Source organism: Acipenser ruthenus, chromosome 52 (genome assembly GCF_902713425.1).
Source record: "Acipenser ruthenus chromosome 52, fAciRut3.2 maternal haplotype, whole genome shotgun sequence".
Classification (NCBI taxonomy): domain Eukaryota; kingdom Metazoa; phylum Chordata; class Actinopteri; order Acipenseriformes; family Acipenseridae; genus Acipenser; species Acipenser ruthenus.
The window spans coordinates 2,948,362-2,972,064 of NC_081240.1; the positions used below are offsets into that span (position 1 = coordinate 2,948,362).

At 40.6% G+C, this 23,703-nt stretch overlaps 1 protein-coding gene across 1 annotated transcript in view; it reads right to left on the reverse strand.

Moving 5' to 3' along the window:
- Positions 1–362: 362 nt before the first annotated feature.
- The window catches only part of LOC117432594 (brain-specific angiogenesis inhibitor 1-associated protein 2-like protein 2), a 28,331-nt gene continuing 4,990 nt past the window's right edge, over positions 363–23,703 (reverse strand). Inside the window, exons 3-14 of the mRNA XM_034910659.2 lie at positions 22,479–22,565; positions 19,461–19,522; positions 15,543–15,614; positions 14,212–14,328; positions 13,959–14,105; positions 13,237–13,398; positions 12,296–12,407; positions 9,182–9,395; positions 7,191–7,256; positions 5,382–5,574; positions 1,444–1,484; positions 363–626 (exon numbers count right to left, since the gene is read on the reverse strand). Of these exons, the coding sequence (XP_034766550.2) occupies positions 551–626; positions 1,444–1,484; positions 5,382–5,574; positions 7,191–7,256; positions 9,182–9,395; positions 12,296–12,407; positions 13,237–13,398; positions 13,959–14,105; positions 14,212–14,328; positions 15,543–15,614; positions 19,461–19,522; positions 22,479–22,565 (1,349 nt within the window). The 3' untranslated portion in view covers positions 363–550. The remainder of the gene's footprint in view (positions 627–1,443; positions 1,485–5,381; positions 5,575–7,190; positions 7,257–9,181; positions 9,396–12,295; positions 12,408–13,236; positions 13,399–13,958; positions 14,106–14,211; positions 14,329–15,542; positions 15,615–19,460; positions 19,523–22,478; positions 22,566–23,703) is intronic.

The window sequence follows — 23,703 nt, forward strand, 5'->3', positions numbered from 1 at the left end:
TGAATATGAATAATAGCACAAGTTTTCTGTGTTTGAGTTTGATGTTTTAGATTTTCCAGCCCCTTCACTTCTCTGTAGTTTACCTGGGCACAGTATCTGCCTGTTATCACACACTATATTATTTGGTGGTGGGTCAAATAACACAAATACACACACTCCAAAAAGTGAGTAGTTTATTACGCCATTTTGTACACATAACTCTGGTCTTAGTGAACAGGCAGGGAACAGTCATTTTTCTGATGGTAATGATTTTTGACCTGTGACCATATGTGATTGGAATGTCAGCAGCCAATCAAGATGTAGGAATTTCCCCAAGCCAGTTTACCCCCCCCCCCCCCCCCCCCCCCCCCTTCCCCCTCCACACCTTTTTATGACCTTCTTAGTTGGCAGGGGTTTCACTTTCTCCAGTTCATCTGATCAATACACTGGATGCTGTGCCATGATGGAATGGCATGCTTAGTTTGTAATCAACCTGAACATGGAGCTCTTCTCTGTGGCGCTGCCTGTGGGACAGGGGTCTCTGTGTGGTTCCTCATTGCGTCTCTCCAGGTTATTTTGTCCGAGGTGATGATCGGTCATTGGTTGTTGTGGGTTTCAGTTTTACTGTAGCAAATGGATTCGTGCCACTACAAAAGAAAAAATGCACTCATCTTAAGACTTTAACATATGATACGATATGATATTATATTATATATCAGGTTCTGCTATATATTACATTATGCAACAACCGGACACTGCTCCCCCATTGTTTTCAATGGAGGCCAACCGTTCTGTTTTTAGTCAGTAACGGAATGGCAAATAAAGAATGGCTGAGAATATGACACTAACGGCCTGTTCTGAAACTGCTTACTGATGAAACATTTTAAACCAGTGCTCAAAATCTGCTCTCAAAAACGTAGCTCTTTCAGTGGATTACAATGACCTGCGGTCTCCCGTCTCAGGCTTTATTGACTAGAGCGTTCCATTATTACCTCATAACACACCACAGCCATGCCATTACCCCTTAAATGCATAGCAGCGATACAGATATCTGGAATGTCTTTATTGCAGATATCCAATAGCTTATATTAGATGCCTACACTCTGTGGGGTGGATATCAGTTTGTATCATGCAGCAAATACATATACTAAATATATATAGACATAGGAGGTGGTATAATGCCCAAATATGTTTATAAATATAAATCATAAATTACAATCAAATAAATTGCACTGACGGGTTCTGTGACATCATAAACTGTTTTATTTATTTATTTATTTTATTTTTTTCAGGACCTTATGCTAGTCAAGGCTCGAACACAGAGAACGTTGTGTTGCACAATAATAGGTACTACCCATGTACAAATATAATATAATGTAATATAAGGGTGCTATCCTATCCACCCTCACTGTCAGACTCTCGGCTCTAAAACACCATCTCTTTGCTTTGTGTTCCGTTTCTTACCGTGGAAATAACTCCGGCCGGCTCCCAAGGTCAGATGATCTCTGCAACAAGAAATACTCTGTAGTAATGATGTGGGGTTACATCTGAACAGCATCTCAGTACAGTCTGAAACAGGGCTGGGCATGTTCTCACCCATCATAAATAACACAACACAACACATGCCTGGGGGGAATTACCACTGCTTTGCTTTTATGATAAACTGAAATGAACTTCACAGCAATCTTTATCTGTTGAGTGGCTCACTTGTGAGGGTAATCTCAGATCATCAATCTTTATCTGTTGTGTGGCTCACTTGCAAGGGTAATCTCAGATCATCAATCTTTATCTGTTGTATGGCTCGCTTGTGAGGGTAATCTCAGATCATCAATCTTTATCTGTTGTGTGGCTCACTTGCGAGGGTAATCTCAGATCATCAATCTTTATCTGTTGTGTGGCTCGCTTGTGAAGGTAATCTCAGATCATCAATCACTTTGAAAAATATAGCAGTCCGCCAATCAGAGGGCAAGGTTTACTTCAGCTATTTTCAAATTAAAAAATAATTTTAATGAACTTCAAAAGAAAAAATAAAAACTGCCTGAAAACCCAGCAATATTATTCTTTAAACCTCTTCCCCCACACACCTCTGTACTTCTTCCCCTGGTTTGAAACACAAAACTTTTGCAAGTATGCATGCACTGCATATTCTTAAATAACAAGCTAGATGAACATGTCATGATGTACATATCCATTTGCCCCATAATGTCATTCCACCAGCACCTTCATTCTTGGTATAAGGTGGAACACAAATGGTCTCTTACCTTCAGCTCCAGACTATACCGTTATAAAGGGGGAGCAAAAAACAAGTATGGTACACTGTGACACTGTCTGGACATTATCCTAAATAATAGAGCCTGGACAATCCAAGAGCTATGATTGGCTCACAAGGCTTTCAACACGTGCAATGGTTTCAGTACATCCACACAGAATCGTCGCACTAATAGGAGGACATTGTCATATAGTATTCAAACACACTCAAAGGTCTCTGGTGGCAGGGAGAAAGACAGACAGACACAGACAGAACATTTCTTCTCAGGTTGTTGAAGGAATAAACAATGTAATCATCACACAACTCGACTACGGAAATAAACCACGCTTAGGGGTTCTATTTTAAGGGTTTTACAAGATGTGGCTCCCCCAAATAGAATTTTTAAAATTTGGATTCAACCCCAAAATTCCCGTCATGATTTTGCTTGATACTGTTTCAGCTGATTTTTGGGGGAAATTAAGTCAGATTAAAAATGACTTTTTATGTGACAAGGGGGTTCCTAGGGGGCGGCACACAATTGGCCGAGTGCTGCCCGGGTAGGGAGGGCTTAGGTTGGCAGGGGAATCCACAGTTCAACGCGCACCAGTGACCCCTGTGGCCAGATAGGGCGCCTGCGGCTCTGCAGTGGAGTCACCAGATCTGTGTTGTCCTCCGGCAGTATACAGTGTTGTGAAAAAGTATTTGCCGCCTGTCTGATTTACTGCATTTTTGCATATTTTTGACACTGAATGTCATCAGATCTTCAACCAAAATCTAATATTAGATAAAAGGGACCCTGAGTGAACAAATAACACAAACATTTTATACATATTTCATTTATTTATTAAAGAAAGTTATGCAACACCCAATGCCCCCGTGTGAAAAAGTAATCGCCCCCTTAGACTCAACTTTTTTCGAGCTGTCTTTAGGAATTTCTTTTGTTCGTGGCATGATGTGCCACCTGTGTGCTGACAACTTCACTCTGATGGTAAGGGCCAAAGTTAGTCAGATTTATTTTGGGCAGGGCTGGCCCAAATCAGTCCTGGTTGTTCACCAAAGTACGCAAACAGCTGACCCTAATTATCCCTTTAATTGGGTTGAGTTAACTAGGGGGGGGGCAATAACTTTTTCACACCTGAAGATTGCATGTTTTTGGTTACCTTGCACACCAAACAAATGAAAGAAGCACCAAACTTTGGTGTCATTTTTTCTCTCAGACTCCCTCTATATACTACTACAACCCACAAAAAAATCTGACCAAATACAATGTGAAAAATGTGCAAAAATGCAGAAAATCAGACAGGGGGCAAATACTTTTTCACGGCACTGTAGGTCTGGTGGCCTCGCTGTGGATCCGCAGTGAGAAAAAAATGACAGATTGGCAGGAGAACATTTCGGAGGACGCGTGTTCCAGCCTCCGTTTCCAGAGTCGGCAGGGGGTTTGAACCGGGATTCAAATAATAATAATAGTTGGGCATTACAAAATTGGGGAGATAAAAACGGGGTAAAAAAATTGGCAATGACTACATTTAAAAAAAAAAAAATATTTGACTGGTGTTTCTCTAAAATACCAAATCATGTTAATGTGAACTTGCAGACAGTGATGGGGGAGTTACTTTTAAAAAGTAATTTGTTGCAGTTACTTGAACAAAATTGTAACTAGTTACAGTTACAAATAGTTACTTCTCAGATACAGTTTACATTTCCCAGATATTTTTTTTTCCTGTTTGGTCAGGCTGCAGCTCGAAATATTCTTTGATCATCCAGCTATCAGGGTATCATTGGGATTGTAGTGGACAGTCAGGGGTATCACTGGGATTGTAGTGGACAGACAGGGGTATCATGGGGATTGTAGTGGACAGTCAGGGGTATCATTGGGATTGTAGTGGACAGACAGGGGTATCATTGGGATTGTAGTGGACAGTCAGGGGTATCATGGGGATTGTAGTGGACAGTCAGGGGTATCATTGGGATTGTAGTGGACAGACAGGGGTATCATTGGGATTGTAGTGGACAGACAGGGGTATCATTGGGATTGTAGTGGACAGTCAGGGGTATCATTGGGATTGTAGTGGACAGTCAGGGGTATCATTGGGATTGTAGTGGACAGTCAGGGGTATCATTGGGATTGTAGTGGACAGTCAGGGGTATCATTGGGATTGTAGTGGACAGTCAGGGGTATCATTGGGATTGTAGTGGACAGACAGGGGTATCATTGGGATTGTAGTGGACAGTCAGGGGTATCATTGGGATTGTAGTGGACAGTCAGGGGTATCATTGGGATTGTAGTGGACAGACAGGGGTATCATTGGGATTGTAGTGGACAGTCAGGGGTATCATTGGGATTGTAGTGGACAGTCAGGGGTATCATTGGGATTGTAGTGGACAGTCAGGGGTATCATTGGGATTGTAGTGGACAGTCAGGGGTATCATTGGGATTGTAGTGGACAGTCAGGGGTATCATTGGGATTGTAGTGGACAGTCAGGGGTATCATGGGGATTGTAGTGGACAGTCAGGGGTATCATTGGGATTGTAGTGGACAGTCAGGGGTATCATTGGGATTGTAGTGGACAGTCAGGGGTATCATGTGTGGGTTGTTGCAAAATGACAAGAACTTTGATCCGGCATAGCAGCTATGTTGCCATCTCTGAAAAATCTCTAATTACATTTCAGCTTTAAATCCTTTTAAAAATTGAGAGGTAGAAATGAGTCGAATAAAACCCTCAGATTTGAACCCCCATGTACACTGCAAACAAAGCCAATAATTCAACAAACACCACCACAGCCTGTCTCTCACCCTGCTCCTAACACATAGAGCTTCCTCCGTGCAGCCACCAAAATGATGGCTGAGGCGTCATCGAGAAGAGGATGGAGGCAAACACCCCCTGCTGGGGGGAGGAACACAAGACATTGTCGTTCATACAGAAGCCAAGCAAACTAGTGCTATCAAAAATGTACCGTAGGGAATCAAATGGTATACTTCAAACCCCTTGGAGATCATATCAATGGCTGCAGCGTGCTGTCAAATGCAATTGCATTTAGTATGTTGTATCACACTTATTATGAAGAATATTATCTGCTTTCACTTAAAGCAAATAGGAGTAAGCACTCCCTATTATACCCTCTCCCTATCCCACACTGCGGTCTGTTCACCTTGTCATCTGCATCACTCTGCAGTCTGCTTCTAGAAGAGGGCATGGCAGAGCGCTGATCAACCAATTTCATCGAAGGATTGCTGGGAAGGGGAGGGGCAGGAGGCGGGGCCCCATTGCGTGAATCCTGGAGTCGAGGAGCGGCTTCGTTTAGGAGATCTCCGGTGCTCTGGCTGCTTCTGAGAGTCCACGATCTTGAATTAATTAAGTAAAGTAATTAAGCAAGGTGAATAAAGTAAGTAAGAAAAGTAAGCACATAGGTAAAGTAAGTAAATTAATTAACTATGTAAGTAAAGCAAGTTATTATTATTATTATTATTATTATTATTATTATTATTATTATTATTATTATTATTATTATTATTGATTTCTTAGTAGACGCCCTTATCCAGGGCGACTTACAATTGTTACAAGATATCATATTTATGTAAAGTAATGTAAAGTAAGTAAGTAAGTAGGTAAGTGTGACAGAGAGCGAAGGTATCTGAGCTGTAAATCTCCCTCCCAACCAGAAAAGGTGCTGTGTAAGGTTGGTTGTAGGTTTTCCCCTCGACTGGCAGACTTGACGGTAGATTGAAAACGGAAGTCTGCCATCTTGGGGAAGATGCATAGCTGCAAGTACTCTAAACAACTCCATGGCGATCAGCTATGGGTCAGGCAACGATTGGTTAAACCATGGCAACGGGCTGATTGCAGGGAGGAGTTTGGTGGTACAATGGGGATGCAGTTACAGGAGTACAGCCCCTTACAGTGATGATATAAACGCGCCAGAGTGCTGTGTTTGTTATTGATTTTTTGTATTACAGAGGAGGAGTGAGAGACCCAGAAGCTGCAGCCACGGAGCCAGCACAAAAACCCTGAGCACTCACCTAGTCTGCACAAGCACAGCACAGGCACGAACACCTCTTTCCCCGGGAACTACAGAGCACAATTTCGTGCACGGAGGATTGTGATTTTGGAGTGTCATTTTTTGTTTGGAACTGAAAACCCGCCATATTGGCTTCCCCTATACCATTGCTGGTATCGGGGCGACTGTTTATTATTTTATTTGTATTAATAAATACGGATGTTTTACACTGGGAGTTTTCTTTGGCCATTCACTTTATTCGAGACACCACTCACGTCCTGTCACAGTAAGTAAGTATAGTAAAAGTAAATATAGTAAAGTAAGTAAGTAAGCCTGGAAGTAAAGTAAGTAAAGTAAATAAGTAAGAAAGCATGAAATGAGACCTAGGAAAGAAATGTGGAAATAAAGAATGCAAGTTCTGTTAAATGTTTTAATTTGTAATCTGTGGGAGTATGTTTTATAAACTCATAACATAGTAAAGTTTAATTACTAAACATTCCGTAGGATGTAGTTTAATGTAATTGTACATATTTTCTTTGAATATCTCTTTTCTAATGCTCTCCTGTAATTTTACAACAGGATTATGGTAAACTAGAAGCAAGCTGGCCAAATGCAGCCCATTCAAAAGTGTCCCATCATAAAAGCACCTCAAAGTGTAATAAAGCATAGTGAAAGCATGGCAAAGCACTGTGAAGAATAGCGAGGGATGGTAAAGCATATTAATAAACATGGCAAAACAGGGTAAACTATGGTAAATGCATGGGATGAGCATGGTAAAACAGCAAAAACACCCTGCAGTAAAGTGTTCTAAGTTTAAAAGCTAATGAATGTACTCCTGGTGCTTGTATTAGGCAGCAGTCAGTGTCTAGCTGGTGGGTGTTTATATGCTTTGGGGGAACAACTTGTTGTAACAATACCTGTTGGCTGGAACACATAATAAATTGGAAGGTTTCCGTGACTCACCTGCTCTGTGCTGTCTCTTGCTCTGGCCCTATGGGTTCTACATAGGCAGCAGGGAACCAGCCTTGCCTGCAGAAACAGGGAGAGAGAAATCTAACATGTAAGAAAACCCACTTACATTCTGTGCCTTGTCACCTCCCTTCATGATGCACCAAAATGACAAGAAACCTTGACTTGCTACAATGAAAAGACAAGAAACCTTGACTTGCTACAATGAAATGACAAGAAACCTTGACTTGCTACAATGAAAAGACAAGAAACCTTGACTTGCTACAATGAAATGACAAGAAACATTGACTTGCTACAATGAAATGACAAGAAACCTTGACTTGCTATGATGAAATGACAAGAAACCTTGACTTGCTATGATGAAATGACAAGAAACCTTGACTTGCTACGATGAAATGACAAGAAACCTTGACTTGCTACGATGAAATGACAAGAAACCTTGACTTGCTACAATGAAATGACAAGAAACCTTGACTTGCTACAATGAAAAGACAAGAAACCTTGACTTGCTACAATGAAATGACAAGAAACCTTGACTTGCTATGATGAAATGACAAGAAACCTTGACTTGCTATGATGAAATGACAAGAAACCTTGACTTGCTACAATGAAAAGACAAGAAACCTTGACTTGCTACAATGAAAAGACAAGAAACCTTGACTTGCTACAATGAAAAGACAAGAAACCTTGACTTGCTACAATGAAATGACAAGAAACCTTGACTTGCTACAATGAAATGACAAGAAACCTTGACTTGCTATGATGAAATGACAAGAAACCTTGACTTGCTATGATGAAATGACAAGAAACCTTGACTTGCTACAATGAAAAGACAAGAAACCTTGACTTGCTACAATGAAATGACAAGAAACCTTGACTTGCTACGATGAAATGACAAGAAACCTTGACTTGCTACGATGAAATGACAAGAAACCTTGACTTGCTACAATGAAATGACAAGAAACCTTGACTTGCTACAATGAAATGACAAGAAACCTTGACTTCCTATAATAAAATGACAAGAAACCTTGACTTGCTATGATGAAATGTTCCAGCAGAGTGTAAACTAGTCTAATGCTGAGGCCAGCGTGAGGAACGTGTCTATTATATCTACAGTGCTGATTCCCAAAAAGTGTTTTTAATGAAAGCATTTTGTGCAACAGCATTGCTACTTGGTCTTAAAGCTCAAATAGATAAAGGGGGTTGGTTGACCACTCATGTCTTTTAATTATTCTTCTGGAGGAAAGCTGCTCTTATACGTAGAAATATTAGATCTAAAGTAATTGCACCTAACAAAATCATAAATATGTTTTGCACTTCCATTAGCTAAATACGTCTCCAGTGTGCAGTTTTAAAAAAAACACATGTTATAACACACATGTATTCTCATATTAACATGATACCTGATGCTACTTCAGGCTAAAGGAAGCTCTCAGTTTCTATGCCTTGTTCTCGGGTTATCTGTTTGCACTTGTACTCCCTGGGTCATTTCACCCCAGCAGTGTCTTCTGGGTCAAAGCATGTTACTGGCTGAGAGCATCACAGTGAAGGGGTGGGGAAATGACAGCTATTACTGTAACCCATTGTGGTACCAGATAACAGGTTTTAAATTGAAAATACATGCTTGCTAAAACTGCAAATCTGAGACCTGTACAGTGAATGGATGTGCCAGGCAGGGATAGTATATGAACGGTTTTGTTTCTTTAAATGTTATTGTTGTTGTCTAAGTGAAGTGCTTTCCATAGCAACCCTGGAAGTGATTTTTAACAAATGTCTCCTGTGAGGCTGACACGCCCTGTTCGCACTGGATTAACCCCCCACCAAGGGGCCCTGTGCAAGAAAAGCAATTTCACAGGGAGGGTTGCCTGTGATTCAGAGCACAGTGTTAGCCACATTCCGTCTTCAGGTTGCATCTTGTTAGTTTTGGATCTGCTATGGGTATTTCTGTCTTGTAATAAGCATTTTGCAGTCTTGCTCAGGCTCACCCTGCGCTACCCTCCTCTCTGCCGTACAGCCAGCCGTTCCGAGGCACGGGCACCAGCACGGTGATCAGGGCTCCGCTGTGGAAGTTCAGCAGGGTAGGATTCGAGCCAGCAGAGTGGGAGGCTACGGCCTGAAAGCGCTGACCACCATTCACACCCAGAGCCTCCCCCAGAGAGCTGGAGCGAGAGCGGGAACCGGAGTGGTGAGGAGAGGGCCCTGCGAGCAAGCACAGGAAAACAAATAAGCACAGTCAGCCACTGCAGCTCAATCACCCAACAATTCAACTACAGCAGAACAAGCACACTCAGCCACTGCAGCTCAATCACCTAACAATTCAACTACAGCAGAACAAGCACACTCAGCCACTGCAGCTCAATCACATAACAATTCAACTACAGCAGAACAAGCACACTCAGCCAACAATTCAACTACAGCAGAACAAGCACACTCAGCCACTGCAGCTCAAACACCTAACAATTCAACTACAGCAGAAGCACACTCAGCCAACAATTCAACTACAGCAGAACAAGCACACTCAGCCACTGCAGAACAAGCACAGTCAGCCACTGCAGCTCAATCACCTAACAATTCAACTACAGCAGAACAAGCACACTCAGCCACTGCAGAACAAGCACACTCAGCCACTGCAGCCCAATCACCTAACAATTCAACTACAGCAGAACAAGCACACTCAGCCACTGCAACTCAATCACCCAACAATTCAACTACAGCAGAACAAGCACACTCAGCCAACAATTCAACTACAGCAGAACAAGCACACTCAGCCACTGCAGAACAAGCACACTCAGCCACTGCAGCCCAATCATCTAACAATTCAACTACAGCAGAACCTGTCATACCAGATCCTGTACAATCCGATCCGCTCTATTAATCCGATGGACCTGTGGCATGTGTCATTTACACAGGCTGCTACCAACTGAACGGCACTGATGGAAACTGATCAATGCACATTTTATTATGGGTCTAAAACAGTAAACTCAGCTCTCAGCAGGACAGAATGGATTCAGTTTCACTATTTACATGTGGTCACTTCACGTAACTGACCAGTTTAACCATGTTAAATAAAAGAAAACAAGAAAGCAAGGGATTCATATAATAATTACTGAACGGTTAAAAAACTGAAACAAGATTGTGTCACCACCCTCCCAAGCCAGTTTGTGTTTGCGATCGCTTTCTTGTTGTTGTTTGTGTCTCTGGTTAACACACAAGGTGAAAAAAACCTGTCGGATTACTGAGACTGAGAAAGCATGGGAAAATAATGCACTGGTTCTGTTTGTATAGTCAGGGCCAAAGCCAACAATGAAAAATCACAGAGGTACCTGCCTATGCAGAGCCTGTGTGGTTTTGTACAGTGCAAATACGTTTTCTTTGCAACATTAAAAGTCAATATAAAAGAAATGTAGCAATGCCAGAATATTTGTTGTAGACACTATACTTAGTTTTAAATCCTAATTTATTAAACTTGGATTTTAACAGTGATGTCATTATCCAAACACAGAGCAATACATTTTATTCCAATGCCTTCATTCTGCACGTTATTAGCTGGAGTAGAAAGAAGTCTCAGTTCATTCGTCTCGTCCACATAAAACATGTTCATATTTAAAGGCAGGTACAGTCATCAGAAAAAAAAAACTCTAGATATATTTTAAATAGTGATATTAAACTGAAATACAGACAGTAGCCTACTAAACACATCACTCACTCGACATGAGTAAATAGACAGTGAAGAGTTTGAAGAGCACGCACAGAGGCTATAGATATCAGCGGGACTTGGAAATGGATGCATGCACACAACGAGGGATGAAATGCGTTTTGCTCTGTGGCAAAGCAACATGCAAAGGGGCCTAAATAAATAGTTATTAGTATGATTTTAACTGAGGCCCGTGCCTCGGATGCCTCATGGCTGGCCACGGCCTTGATAGTAATATGTGCAGTACCGTGCCTTGGTGTTTTAAGCACGCTGCTGTACCTGGCATTGTTCATTTAGAATGCCCTGGCGTTAATAAAGCAACTATAGTCTGGTATAACTCCCCTCTGAGAGACCATATTTTTACATATCCAATGGACCCCTGGAACCAGTGAAACCGGATATGACAGGTTCTACTGGACGGTAGATGAACAGGGTAAATTGGTTATCTGTTCATCTGTCCCTTGTCTTTTTATGGTGTTGGCAATCATCAGGGTTCTGTTGCTCTAAGATTGAATTATTATCAAGTCGCATCTGGCTGGGCCTGGCTTTGAGCTTGCATTAAGCTTTGAGAAATGATAGCAGGTCAATACTGGATCAAGAGACCCCTGCACCTGTCAGTGTAACAGCAGTGATTATAAATAGGGAAAGGAGAACAAATACACCGAGAGACAATTTCAAAAAGAAAAAAGAGAACATTACAAATATTACCACGATATTGTACATCCCCATGTATTCTTTATAGTATCAAAATGCATTTACCACCTGCTTAATGTCATATTGCATACCCTCCAACATTTGACAGATGAAAACAGGTATATACTATATTATTATGATGATGATGATGATGACAAGGTTAGAGCAAATTTAAGGTACTTTTGGTTTTGAAACTATAAAAAAATACAGCTGCAGACAGGAATGCAGTATTATATTTTTCAGAATGGATCTGTGTTTATTTTATGGAGGGGGTTTAGTTGAACGATGTCATAGCTTTATTCACCTTGATTGTGATTTTAGCACATTTTTGGTAGGATTATATGTTTAAAATTCTAGTGAAATTTCATAGAAATTACTACTGATAATCATGTTACCATTGTTTTATAGAAATAGATAGTAACATTTAGAAAACAAAGCATGGAAACTCAAATCAATAGGGCAATATTTTAAAACGAGTAAAACGTTTGCTGTAAAAAAAAATTGAAATCCCATGAAATTAGAAACAAGAATCAGACCAAAACAGCCATGCTCCTGCCTGCAATTAATCTCTTGCAGGTTTCATCATGCCAATGTAGCTTTTTCTTTGTGCGGGATAATTTAGATCACTGACAATCACTTGTGTAGGATTTACTTGTCAGAGTGGTATTTTTGGTTTTGCATGGGTCTGTTGAGGTAACTTCCTCTGCTGTACCTCTAGAGGGCGGTCTCGAGCTGTGAGTGCTCTCTCTCCCCTGGTGCTGTCTCTCCAGCTCTCTCTCTCCAGAATGGGGGATGGGACGGAAGCCGTCTGTGGAACTCCGGGACTGAGAGACAAACAGCTGATTCAGCATGGAGCCCAATCACCAGACACATGGCATATACATGAAACTAGAGAGCAGCTGGATAGGGGCTGGAAGAGCAGTCCTCTAAACACATGTGCTCTCGTTCTTGTTCCTGACAATCACTTTCATTTTTCTTCAGTTTAAAGTTTAAGCCCTCCTTATAGTAAATGTTTCCCATAGTAAAAGCACAGCAAAGTATAATAAAGCACGGTGAACGCATGGTAAAGCACGGAGAGATATAGTAAAGCATATGGAAGAATTGTAAAGCACAGAGAGGTATGATAAAGCATAGAAAAGCATTGTAAAGCACAAAGAGGTATGATAAAGCATAGAAAAGCATTGTAAAGCACAGAGAGGTATGATCAAGCATAGGGACGCATTGTAAAGCACAGAGAGGTCTGGTAAAGCATATTCAAAATAAACATGACAAACCAGGGTGAAACTATGGTTAATGCGTAGTATAACCATGGGAAAAGAATGGTAAAAGTGAAAAAAATACTGTGGTAAACTTTTATAAGGGACCCCTGTGGCCTCAATAGAGCTCTGAAAGCTAAAAGCTAAGCTGGTACAGAGTGTAAGTATGAACCTTTTCCCCAGCAATACTGTACATCAGCATGAAATTCCACATACTGTAGACCAAATATATGTGTTGCAGGGGGAAAGGTTAAATGGTTACCTCCGGGTTTAAAAAACAGTCACCAGGATGTGATAACGGAAACAGAAAATGATTTACAAAAGGGGATCTCAACAAGAATAGGAACAGTGTTGTATGTCAGGCTGGTCCCACGCTTCTGTTTGGATGGATTCTCACCGTGTTGTCCTGGAAGGCAGGGGTGGGGGTGTGTCTCCCCGAGGGGGTGCGGGGTCTGCTCTGAGCTGGGCTGCGGGCTCCCGCTTTCACTTTCGAACCAGATCGGCTCTCGTTCACCCTCTCTCTCCACACCTCCGCCTGCTGCTGCAGCGCTCCCGCAGTCTGAAACACAAGAGTGCTGCATTAACACTAGAGGAACCCAGGTCTAGTTGACAAGCGTTTGGGCTCTAGTGCCTTCATCAGTGTTATTGAAACTAGAAGAAACAGAGTCAATCAGACAAGCGTTTGGGCTCCAGTGTTATTGAAACTGAAATGAGTCAAGCAGACAAGACATTCAGGGTCAGGGATAGTTTCCTTGTTCAGGACAGTGTGTCTGGGTCAGTGTTAGTTTCCTTGCTCAGGACAGTGTCCGGGTCAGTGTTAGTTTCCTTGCTCAGGACAGTGTGTCTGGGTCAGGGTTAGTTACCTTGCTCAGGACAGTGTCCGGGTCAGTGTTAGTTTCCTTGCTCAGGACAGTGTGTCTGGGTCAGGGTTAGTTTCCTTGCTCAGGACAGTGTGTCTGGGTCAGGGTTAGTTACCTTGCTCAGGACAGTGTGTCTGGGTCAGGGTTAGTTTCCTTGCTCAGGACAGTGTATCTGGGTCAGGGTTAGTTTCCTTGCTCAGGACAGTGTATCTGGGTCAGGGATAGTTACCTTGCTCAGGACAGTGTCTGGGTTAGTTACCTTGCTCAGCAGGTACAGCAGAGACTGGCTCAGCCCGCAGTGTTTCTCTGCCAGGAATCGGTAGCGTCTCTGCTCCTCCCTCTCAGCCTCCTGCACGCTGTCTCTCAGGAAGCCCTGGACCTCCCCCTGCAGATTCTCTGTCTGCTCCTGAACATGGAGGGAGGGAGAGAGCCACCTGTTTTTCCATGGCTATACTATGCATTTACCATAGTTTGAATTCTTCCTCCTCTCCCCCTCTCCTGCCCCTTATTACCTGCAGGTCTCTCTGGTTCCTGCCCCTGTGTTTCTCTGATGCCCACAGCTGGGTCTGCTGCTTCTCCAGCCATGCCATTCGATTCCTGAACTCTAGCTCATAGCGCCTCCTGCTGCCCTGCAGAGATACAGACACCCTTCACCTCTGAACCTGAACAAACCAGGAACACAGCACACAGAGAAGATGTTGTCCAATTGGGATGAAGCTCGATAAGGACATTCTTTAGCACATGTTATTATGAGCGTCAGAAAGTAGGGGTATTGGCCGGTCAGTATGCCACACATCAAGCAATCTTCATTTTTATACAGCAGCGCCTTTCCCGATAAATCACCCCAAAGCGCTTTACATAGACAAAAACATTGACAAATATTAAAGAAGTAACAATAAGCAATAAAAATGAATACAATAAAAAATATAAAACAATAACACAATACATATCATTTTAAGATATATAAAGTAGATTATAAAAATGTGTTTTTAATCTAGTTTTAAAAACAACAACAGTTTCTTCTTCCCTTATAGATCTCGGCAGGTCATTCCATAGGGGCTTTATAGCTGAATGCCTTCCACCTGTGTTCTCATTCTGAATTTTGGAAATAGTAAGTAACCATCCTGTGATCAGTGAGTGCCTAGGAACATATGGGGTTAAAAGATCATTTCAATAAAATGGAGCGATGCCATTTAAAGATTTATAAGATAAAAGCAGCACCTTAAAATCGATCTTAAACCAACAGTAAGTCAATGCAAAGATGCTAGCACAGGGGTAACGTGTTCTTGTAACGTGTTACCTGGTAGAATGAGGTCATAGTGATTTACTTATAGCCTGTTTATAACCATATGGCGTCCTCACTGTGATGTTATTGTGCCAGCTCTAATCCATACATTAGCATATATAACAATGGCAAAACCGAGGGAGCAATCCCATTGGCTAACGAGTGTTCCAGTCTGTGCAGATATGTCTCCACACCAGCACAGCTTGGAACTTTCAGAACCACTCTGATTCACGGGACAACCCATTCACTTTGGCAGGGGTGAGTAGTGTAGGTGGTGCTGTTTTATAAGCACAATAACACACTCCACACCCCTGGGGTGTTTAATGGCACCCTTAGGTGTGCGTATATCAGACAATAATTGAACACCCTGTTGAGTGTTATTGCTTTCCAGTTACCTTATACACTGTGTAGGTGACTGAGATTTAATATCACTCTTTCTAAAAGTCAAGAAGCAGAACAGACAAAACTCTCCACTAACCCTGCTTTTTATTTAAGATCAGATTAATATTGTACTGTTCTCTGGATGTCAAATACAAAATTAGAGAAGCCGATACTCACAGCAATATAATCCTTGTCCAGTTTGACATTATTGTCCATTTCCTGCAGCACTTCAGCGTGAAACCAGCGAAACTGAAAAGAAATGAATATATACATATATATGTGTGTGTGTGTTGTCAATGAATCACAGTTAACTTCTGCGATTAACACATACATTTTTTGTGAGATTCATTTTTTTAGCGCACGTTAATCGCACTCCTGTCTTGTCCCTCTTAGCATACCGTAATTCATTTCCTGCGGCACCTTTTTAGTGCATGCCTGGATTGAATGAGTGCTGTCGGTCGAAACCCGAAACCCGTCAGTTTCAACAGAGTACTCTTATAGAAATTCAGGATCGTTGCAAACCCAAGAATCAAGCCGAGTACGATACTATATGTATAACGAGTGCTGTTGGATAGCTACCGACTGCAGACCCGTTAACACTGTAGCTTTGCTTTATTTCAATAACTACATTTATTTTAAATGATACTATTTACAATTATGGAAGATATAACCATTACTGAGTGAATGTTTATTTATTTATTTATTTGTTTATTTATTTTTTTAGGCAGTTTCAAGTTATTAATAAAAGATCATTTAAAATGATGATGATGATGATAATGATGATGATGATAATGATGATGATGATGATGATTATGATGATGATTATTGTTATTATTATTATTATTATTATTTAAACAGCAATGAAAAACATCACTTTATGAGTAAAGGAAACTGTAAAGGATAATTGTAAATGCAGTTAGGGGAGTAATAAACTGACTCCATTGTGATTTAGCAGTTGGTTCAAACAATTTAACAACAAGTGCTGGATTGTAAATAAATATAAAACTATAAAGATAATCCACAAATAGGAAAACTTGGCTTTTATGATGGGTTGTTTTTTGAATAATAATAATAATAATAATAATAATAATAATAATAATAATAATAATAATAATAATAATAATAATAATAATAACTGTATCAATTAAATATGTGATTAAAACCAAGATTAACTATGATACATTTTTTAAATTTCAAGATTAATCGCAATTCATTTTTTTATTGCTTGGCAGCCCTAATGTGTATATATATATATATATATATATATATATATATATATATATATATATATATATATATATATATATACACAGTGCCTTGCAAAAGTATTCAGACCCCTGACCAATTCTCTCATATTACTGAATTACAAATGGTACATTGAAATTTCGTTCTGTTTGATATTTTATTTTAAAACACTGAAACTCAAAATCAATTATTGTAAGGTGACATTGGTTTTATGTTGGGAAATAAAAAACTGAAATATCTTGCTTGCATAAGTATTGCATAAAGCTCCCAGTTTACACCAATGAAAGAAATTGCCCTGACGAGGACACAATTACCTTACCATTGACCTCCACCTGTGAACCATTAAAGTTGCTGTCACGTTTTCTGGATAAAAACCCCACTGTTAAAGGATCATTGGTCAGGCTGTGAATCTGAAGGAAAATGAAGACCAAAGAGCATTCTACAGAAGTTAGAGATAAAGTAATACAACTGCATATATTAGGGAAAGGGTACAAAATAATATCCAAGTGTTTGGATATTCCAGTGAGCACAGTTGAATCAATAATCAGGAAGTGGAAGCTGCATCACACCACCCAGGCACTGCCAAGAAAAGGCCGTCCCTCAAAACTCAATGCTCAAACAAGGAGGAGACTTGTGAGAGAAGCCACAGAGATGCCAACAATCACTTTGAAGGCGCTACAGAGTTCAGTGGCTGGGAGTGGAGTAATGGTGCACCAGTCAACCATATCAAGAGCTCTGCATAACACTGGCCTGTATGGGAGGGTGGCAAGAAAGAAGCCGTTACTCAAAAAGTACCATCTAAAGCACGTCTGGAGTTTGCCAGAAAGCATGAGAGTGACCCAGCTGCGATGTGGGAAAAGGTTTTGTGGTCAGATGAGACCAAGATAGAGCTTTTTGGCCAAAACTCAAAGTGCTATGTGTGGTGCAAACCTAACACTGCCCATGCCTCAAGACACACCATCCCTACAGTGAAGTATGGTGGTGGCAGCATCATGCTGTGGGGATGCTTCTCATCAGCAGGGACTGGGCATCTTGTTAAAATTGAAGGAAGAATGGATGGAGCAAAATACAGGGAAATACTTCAAGAGAACCTGCTTCAGTCCGCTAAAAAACTGAAGCTTGGGAGGAAATTCACCTTCCAGCAGGACAATGATCCCAAGCACAAGGCCAAAGCAACATTGGAGTGGCTCAAGAACAAAAAGGTGAATGTCCTACAGTGGCCCAGTCAAAGTCCTGATCTCAATCCCATTGAGAATCTGTGGCACTATTTGAAAATTGCGGTCCACAAGCGTCGTCCAACCAACCTGAACAACCTGGAGAAAATCTGCCAAGGAGAATGGGCAAAAATCACTCCGACACTGTGTGCAAAGCTGGTACATACTTATCCCAAAAGACTTAAAGCTGTTATTGCAGCGAAAGGTGGCTCTACCAAATATTAATGTGTGGGGGTTGAATACTTATGCAAGCAAGATATTTCAGGTTTTTATTTTTCTTAAAAATATTTCCCAACATAAAACCAATGTCACCTTACAATAATTGATTTTGAGTTTTAGTGTTTTAACATAAAATATCAAACAGAACAAAATTTCAATGTACCATTTGTAATTCAGTAATATGAGACAATTGGTCAGGGGTCTGAATACTTTTGCAAGGCACTGTATATATATATATATGTATATATATATATATATATATATTGTAAGGCAGCGGGTTATGTGAGACAGCAGGGAGGGGGTTAAAACCTCCCTGTGAGAGAAACATGTGCGAAATGCACCTTTTTTTAATGGTTCTTTTGTTTAGTTTAATTGTTTTATTATTTAATTATCCCCTGGGCAGTAATTGAGAATTGGGACCAGGTGCAGGGTATTTAAGAGGAGCAGTCAGTCTGCTCAAGGCTGCTGAGTAGAAGCAGGCAGAAGAGGTGCTCTGTCTCCGAGTAGCCAGAGTGAAGTAAGTGCTGTGTTAGTGTGTGTTGTGTGGTGCCAGGTAAACGGCTTAGCCGTCCTGCAAGTTAGTCAGGGAAAATACCTGTTTAGTAAGCGCTCCAACCAGAGTTAGGTTTTGTTTTGACTTTGTGTTTATTTTGTTTGGTGTTTAATTAAAAGTAGCGCAACTGCGCTGAAAACTCAATTTCTCTGTGCTGGGTCGTAATTTAAAGGGGCACGAACCCGTGTGAGGTGCAATCATTTCACAATATATATATATCTATATATATCTATATATATATATATAGATATATATGCAGCAGTATAGTACTATAAGACTGTACGAGGGGTTCTGTTATGATCATTGGGTCCCCAGAGTAAACAGGGGACTGATTGGGGTTGAAAAGCCACAAGTACTCCACTCCTTATGGTTCATCATTCATGGACACTTTGGGGTACTTGCTCTTATGTGGTGGCTTGCTCATCAACCCTTTTAGTCCTGAATTATATTTGTCGAGCTGAAGAATATTATTTCTTCTCCATTGAGTGCTAATGGCTGCGGTTTCTTTTTAAATCGTATTCACTTTTGTGTGCTTTACGAAACATAGAATATATAAAATACAATAAGGGTCAGAAAACATTATATTTACAATAATACAGGTCTTGCGTTGGTTTTGGGCCACTTGTGCATTACTGCCCAAAACTAACTTTATTGTATGATAATAATATTTTCATATGTAATTTTATCTTTTCTATTCCTATTTTTTAAAAGGAGAAAAAACAAAAGACACTGACAGTGCTTAAGAGGACTTGACAGGAGTTTGACCTCTTTCAAAAAATAGGAATTAATTAAAGACGGAAGTAAGTGCTGTGAAAATATGGCTCTTTGTCTTTTAGTTATTTTAGCAAAAACAGCAGAACTTACAACTCCCCCCAGGTCAGAGGTCAGTAGTCTCTGGCTGTCTGAGATCTGAATCAAAACGTCCCCTGAAATTAAAAAGGAGAGCACATTAAAAACACACACCATGCACTCAGTTGTGTTGATGTCTTTCTCGATGAAACAATTGTTACAAAGTAATACCAACGAGAGAGAGAGAGGGAGAGAGAGAGTAGAGATTTAGTAGTCAAATGCTTCAGACCACACATAGCCTAGTGCCACAGTTCCGTTCTCTAGCATATATGTCACAGTCAGGTTCACTAGCCTCTCATTCCTGCCTTTCACCTTCCTATGGGGGGCCTGGATTCCAATCTGGGGGGCTAGGTGGTGCAGACAGACAGACAGTGGGCTAATTCACTCGCCTGCCACTCTGCAAGGACTTTTCATCAGGCTGCTGTTGCTGAAGTAACCCCTCAAAACTGAAATGAGCGTCCTGGCTTGTTTTCTGAAGATTGCAGCCAGGCCTGTTTATTGTGACTAGAATGCTATGAACTGCTTTTATTAGCGCTCAGCTACAACAAAGGGCTGTTGTTCCCAGGCTGATCTCAGCAGTGGATTCATCTGGTTTCAAAGTCACAGGAAATGCTGACGAAAGCTGTTTCTGCAGATAATAAAGCTAAACCAGAACCTAAAGAAGACGGTTTGGTTTTTAACAGTAATTATACGACATGGAATTCAGAGGCTATTTTTTTTTCCTGTTCCTCGGATTTACTCAAAAACTACAGAAACCTGTTTTGAACTCAAACTTCAATAAAACCCATAGCCGATCGGTTCAGTCCTATTGTGTGACGTTTTGAAAACGAGGATGAGCCAGTTATACAGTGACTCTGATTCATTACAGCAATACCCTGCGTTATCTGATCTCTTATTTTATACAACATGCCCTTTAATCGATTGTGGTTTCTGAATCTGGACATTTTCAGGTTATACCTCTTAAACACGTACATAAACTGTGATAACATGATTTTGACAAAGGGTTAGGATAAATTTACAAGTATTGAGAGTTCTAGCCTTGAATAACTTTTTCATACGAAACTCTTTAATTATACCTGACTTGACAAAGCTTTGGGATCAATCAGCTGCTAGGAATCGGATACGCACTGATAAGCTCAACAGCCTCTTCTTTGTAACTTTATGCTATGTCCTTATCTTTATGAGAAACGTCATTAGGAAAGAAAAATAAGTTGAAAGTAAAGGTCAACGTTACAGGAATGCTTATACCATCTATAGTTTTCTGATGTTTAGTTTCTTATGTGTTTCAGTGCCCTATTATGTATGTTTTGTATGATTCTATATTGATGTTTCTACTTAGATATTTATTTACTGTGTTAACTAGAGCTGCACAAACCAAACCAAACGAAGATCGCTGCTATTATTAGACTCTGTGGAGAACAGCGATCCACACGAATCCAAGCAGCTGTTTCTTCAATGTTTCACTCGAAATGGTCATTTAAAATGAGCCCAGTCACACCAGTGATCCTCACCTGTGGAGAGTATAGTAATAATTGAATAATCGGTTTGTGCAGCTCTAGGGTTAACATTTCTACACATAATCAGTTGCTGCCCCAGAGTGGCAGAGATTACAGCCTGCCTGTGTCAGAAATTCAGGTTTTAAGACTTGAAAAAGGGGGTTGAAAAAGAACATTTTGCAGGAACACAGTAAGTCTGGTAACTAGTGATGTGAACAGAAACAACAATGAAGAGGAAGAGTAACTGAGAACGCATTTAAGAGCACACAACAATATTAATCAGGTTACAAAAGGATTATTTTTTTCCATGATTAATGGATTTAAAAAGAACATCAGACATGCTCATGTTTTTTCCAATAGTTCACTTTTGCACAGAGCAATACATGTTATCTGTGATTAAACATTAGCTAGGGGCTTGTGCTATAAATAAACACTGTAAAAGATGATTGGCTACTTAAATAACTGCGTTATGGCCTGATAAATTCAAAGACTATGAGGTGCACACATACAGCTGGCTGCTTCACTAGCCTCTCTGTCTGTCTGTGTATGTGTCTGTCTGTCTGGTACTCTTGATAGAAGCACAACTCTAAAACTACATACAGAAGTCAGTCTGGCAGACCAACAAACAGTTGGTATATTCTCTACATTATGTGAAAAAGAAGTCCCTTAGCTAATGTTGGGATAATTGGACAAATGTTTCTCTAGATATAACCAAAGCTGTGCATTGTGATATACAGGCATCCACTATATCCCAATGGCAGGGATACAAACCCATGGGGCTGATAAAGACACACAGGTACGGCCTACATCCCCATCCAGGGATGACATGCATGTTATAACACATACACTGTTAGAAAATGATTCAGTATCATCAGCCAATCAGCTTCCAGCTCTAGGGAGCTTCTATGAGACAGTAGATGCCCGCTGGAACATCACAGCATCACCTGTGAATCAAACTTAAAATCAATCCGCAACAAGTGCCGGCTTTATCATTTTGACTTGGCGTATTGAAAGCTCAGTTCACATCTATTGGACAGCAAATACTAAATAAAGACACAATTGGACCAATCAATACTTTGCACTGATGAAAGCATCCAGTCCTGTACCTGCAAATGCCGAGGCAACCAATCACAGGAGCTCAGACACAGCATCTCTCAATGACAGCACACAAGACACGGACAGCTCAGGAATATTGCACCATTCAGATATCTGGACCTGTACAGATAAGCTATAAGCAGTTCTGACAGGTAAAAATTTATTTATTTAATAAAATTACTTTTTTTCTCTCTCAATTGTGTGTGTGATCCTAGGTGTTAAAGTTTTGGGGTTTTTTTTAAAGAAAATAACGATTAAAATAATTTTCTAATTGCGATAGTGCCCTCTCAATGAAGGCTCTACTGTGTGGTTGACCTTGACTTTCCTTAGTGTCCTCACCTTCGACCCAAGACGCGGTCAACGGCCACACGGTAGAGCTTTCAATCGACGGGCACTGTCGCTTAATTAATGGATGCTTGAATGTGTGTAACTGCTTCCTTACCCAGTTCTCTGGAGGCCATGGTCTGCAGTGCCTGCTCCCCGATCATCCCCAGGGCTCCAAAATAAGCATCACTGGCCATCGCCAGAGCTGGAAACACAAAGCCGTTTAAATCACCATGAAGAAGCCAACAGGAGCTGCTTATAAATGGGTCACACTTTAAAATAATGTGATGTTAAAGTGTTCCCATTATTTTAAAGTCTTACCATTCAATGTGTTGGGATATGCATGAGCAATTTCTCTGAAAATATTTGATGTTTCCTTTTATTGTTCTGTCTGAGTTGGAGACAAGAAAGGTGAAGGAATAACTCCATATTACTGATTCAATAATATCAGGAGTGGACACAGTTGGCACTTCCAGTACTGGTGTTTGTTCCAGCCCTGTTCTTAATGGTTAATTGAACCGATGAAACCTCCACCCAAGCCCTGAAGTTGCTCATTATCTCATTTCACCTGTTAAACTTGCAGTGGAATGGCCCTCCAGGACCAGGATTTTTTGGACACCCCTGAATTATTCTGTTCAGCATTTAGAACATAAGAACATAAGAACATAAGAACTTAAGAAAGTTTACAAACGAGAGGAGGCCATTCAGCTCAACTTGCTCATTTGGTTGTTAGTAGCTTATTGATCCCAGAATCTCATCAAGCAGCTTCTTGAAGGATCCCAGGGTGTCAGCTTCAACAACATTACTGGGGAGTTGGTTCCAGACCCTCACAATTCTGTGTAAAAAAGTGCCTCCTTTTTTCTGTTCTGAATGCCCCTTTATCTAATCTCCATTTTGTGACCCCTGGTCCTTGTTTCTTTTTTCAGGTCAAAAAAGTCCCCTGGGTCGACATTGTCTATATGTTTTAGTATTTTGAATACTTGAATCAGATCACCGCATAGTCTTCTTTGCTCAAGACTGAACAGATTCAATTCTTTTAGCCTGTCTGCCCCTCCCCCGTGTCTCAGAACAGCGGCGAATTTGAATCAGCTTCTCTGAGTTTCAGCTTGTTATCAGAAAAAGACATGCAGCTGTTGTTAGACTTTAAGCTGCAGTGTTTTCTGATTAAAACAATTAAAGATGTAATTTCTCCTTACTGTTTCTATGCTCTGTACTTTTCCATGACTGTACATCTCCCACGCTGTTGCTTCCACACGCCTGTATAGTTTTACTCATAGTATGTTACTTAAAATGTACGAGCAAATGTGTTCCAAACTACACTGAAATAAACATTTCCTTAAAGT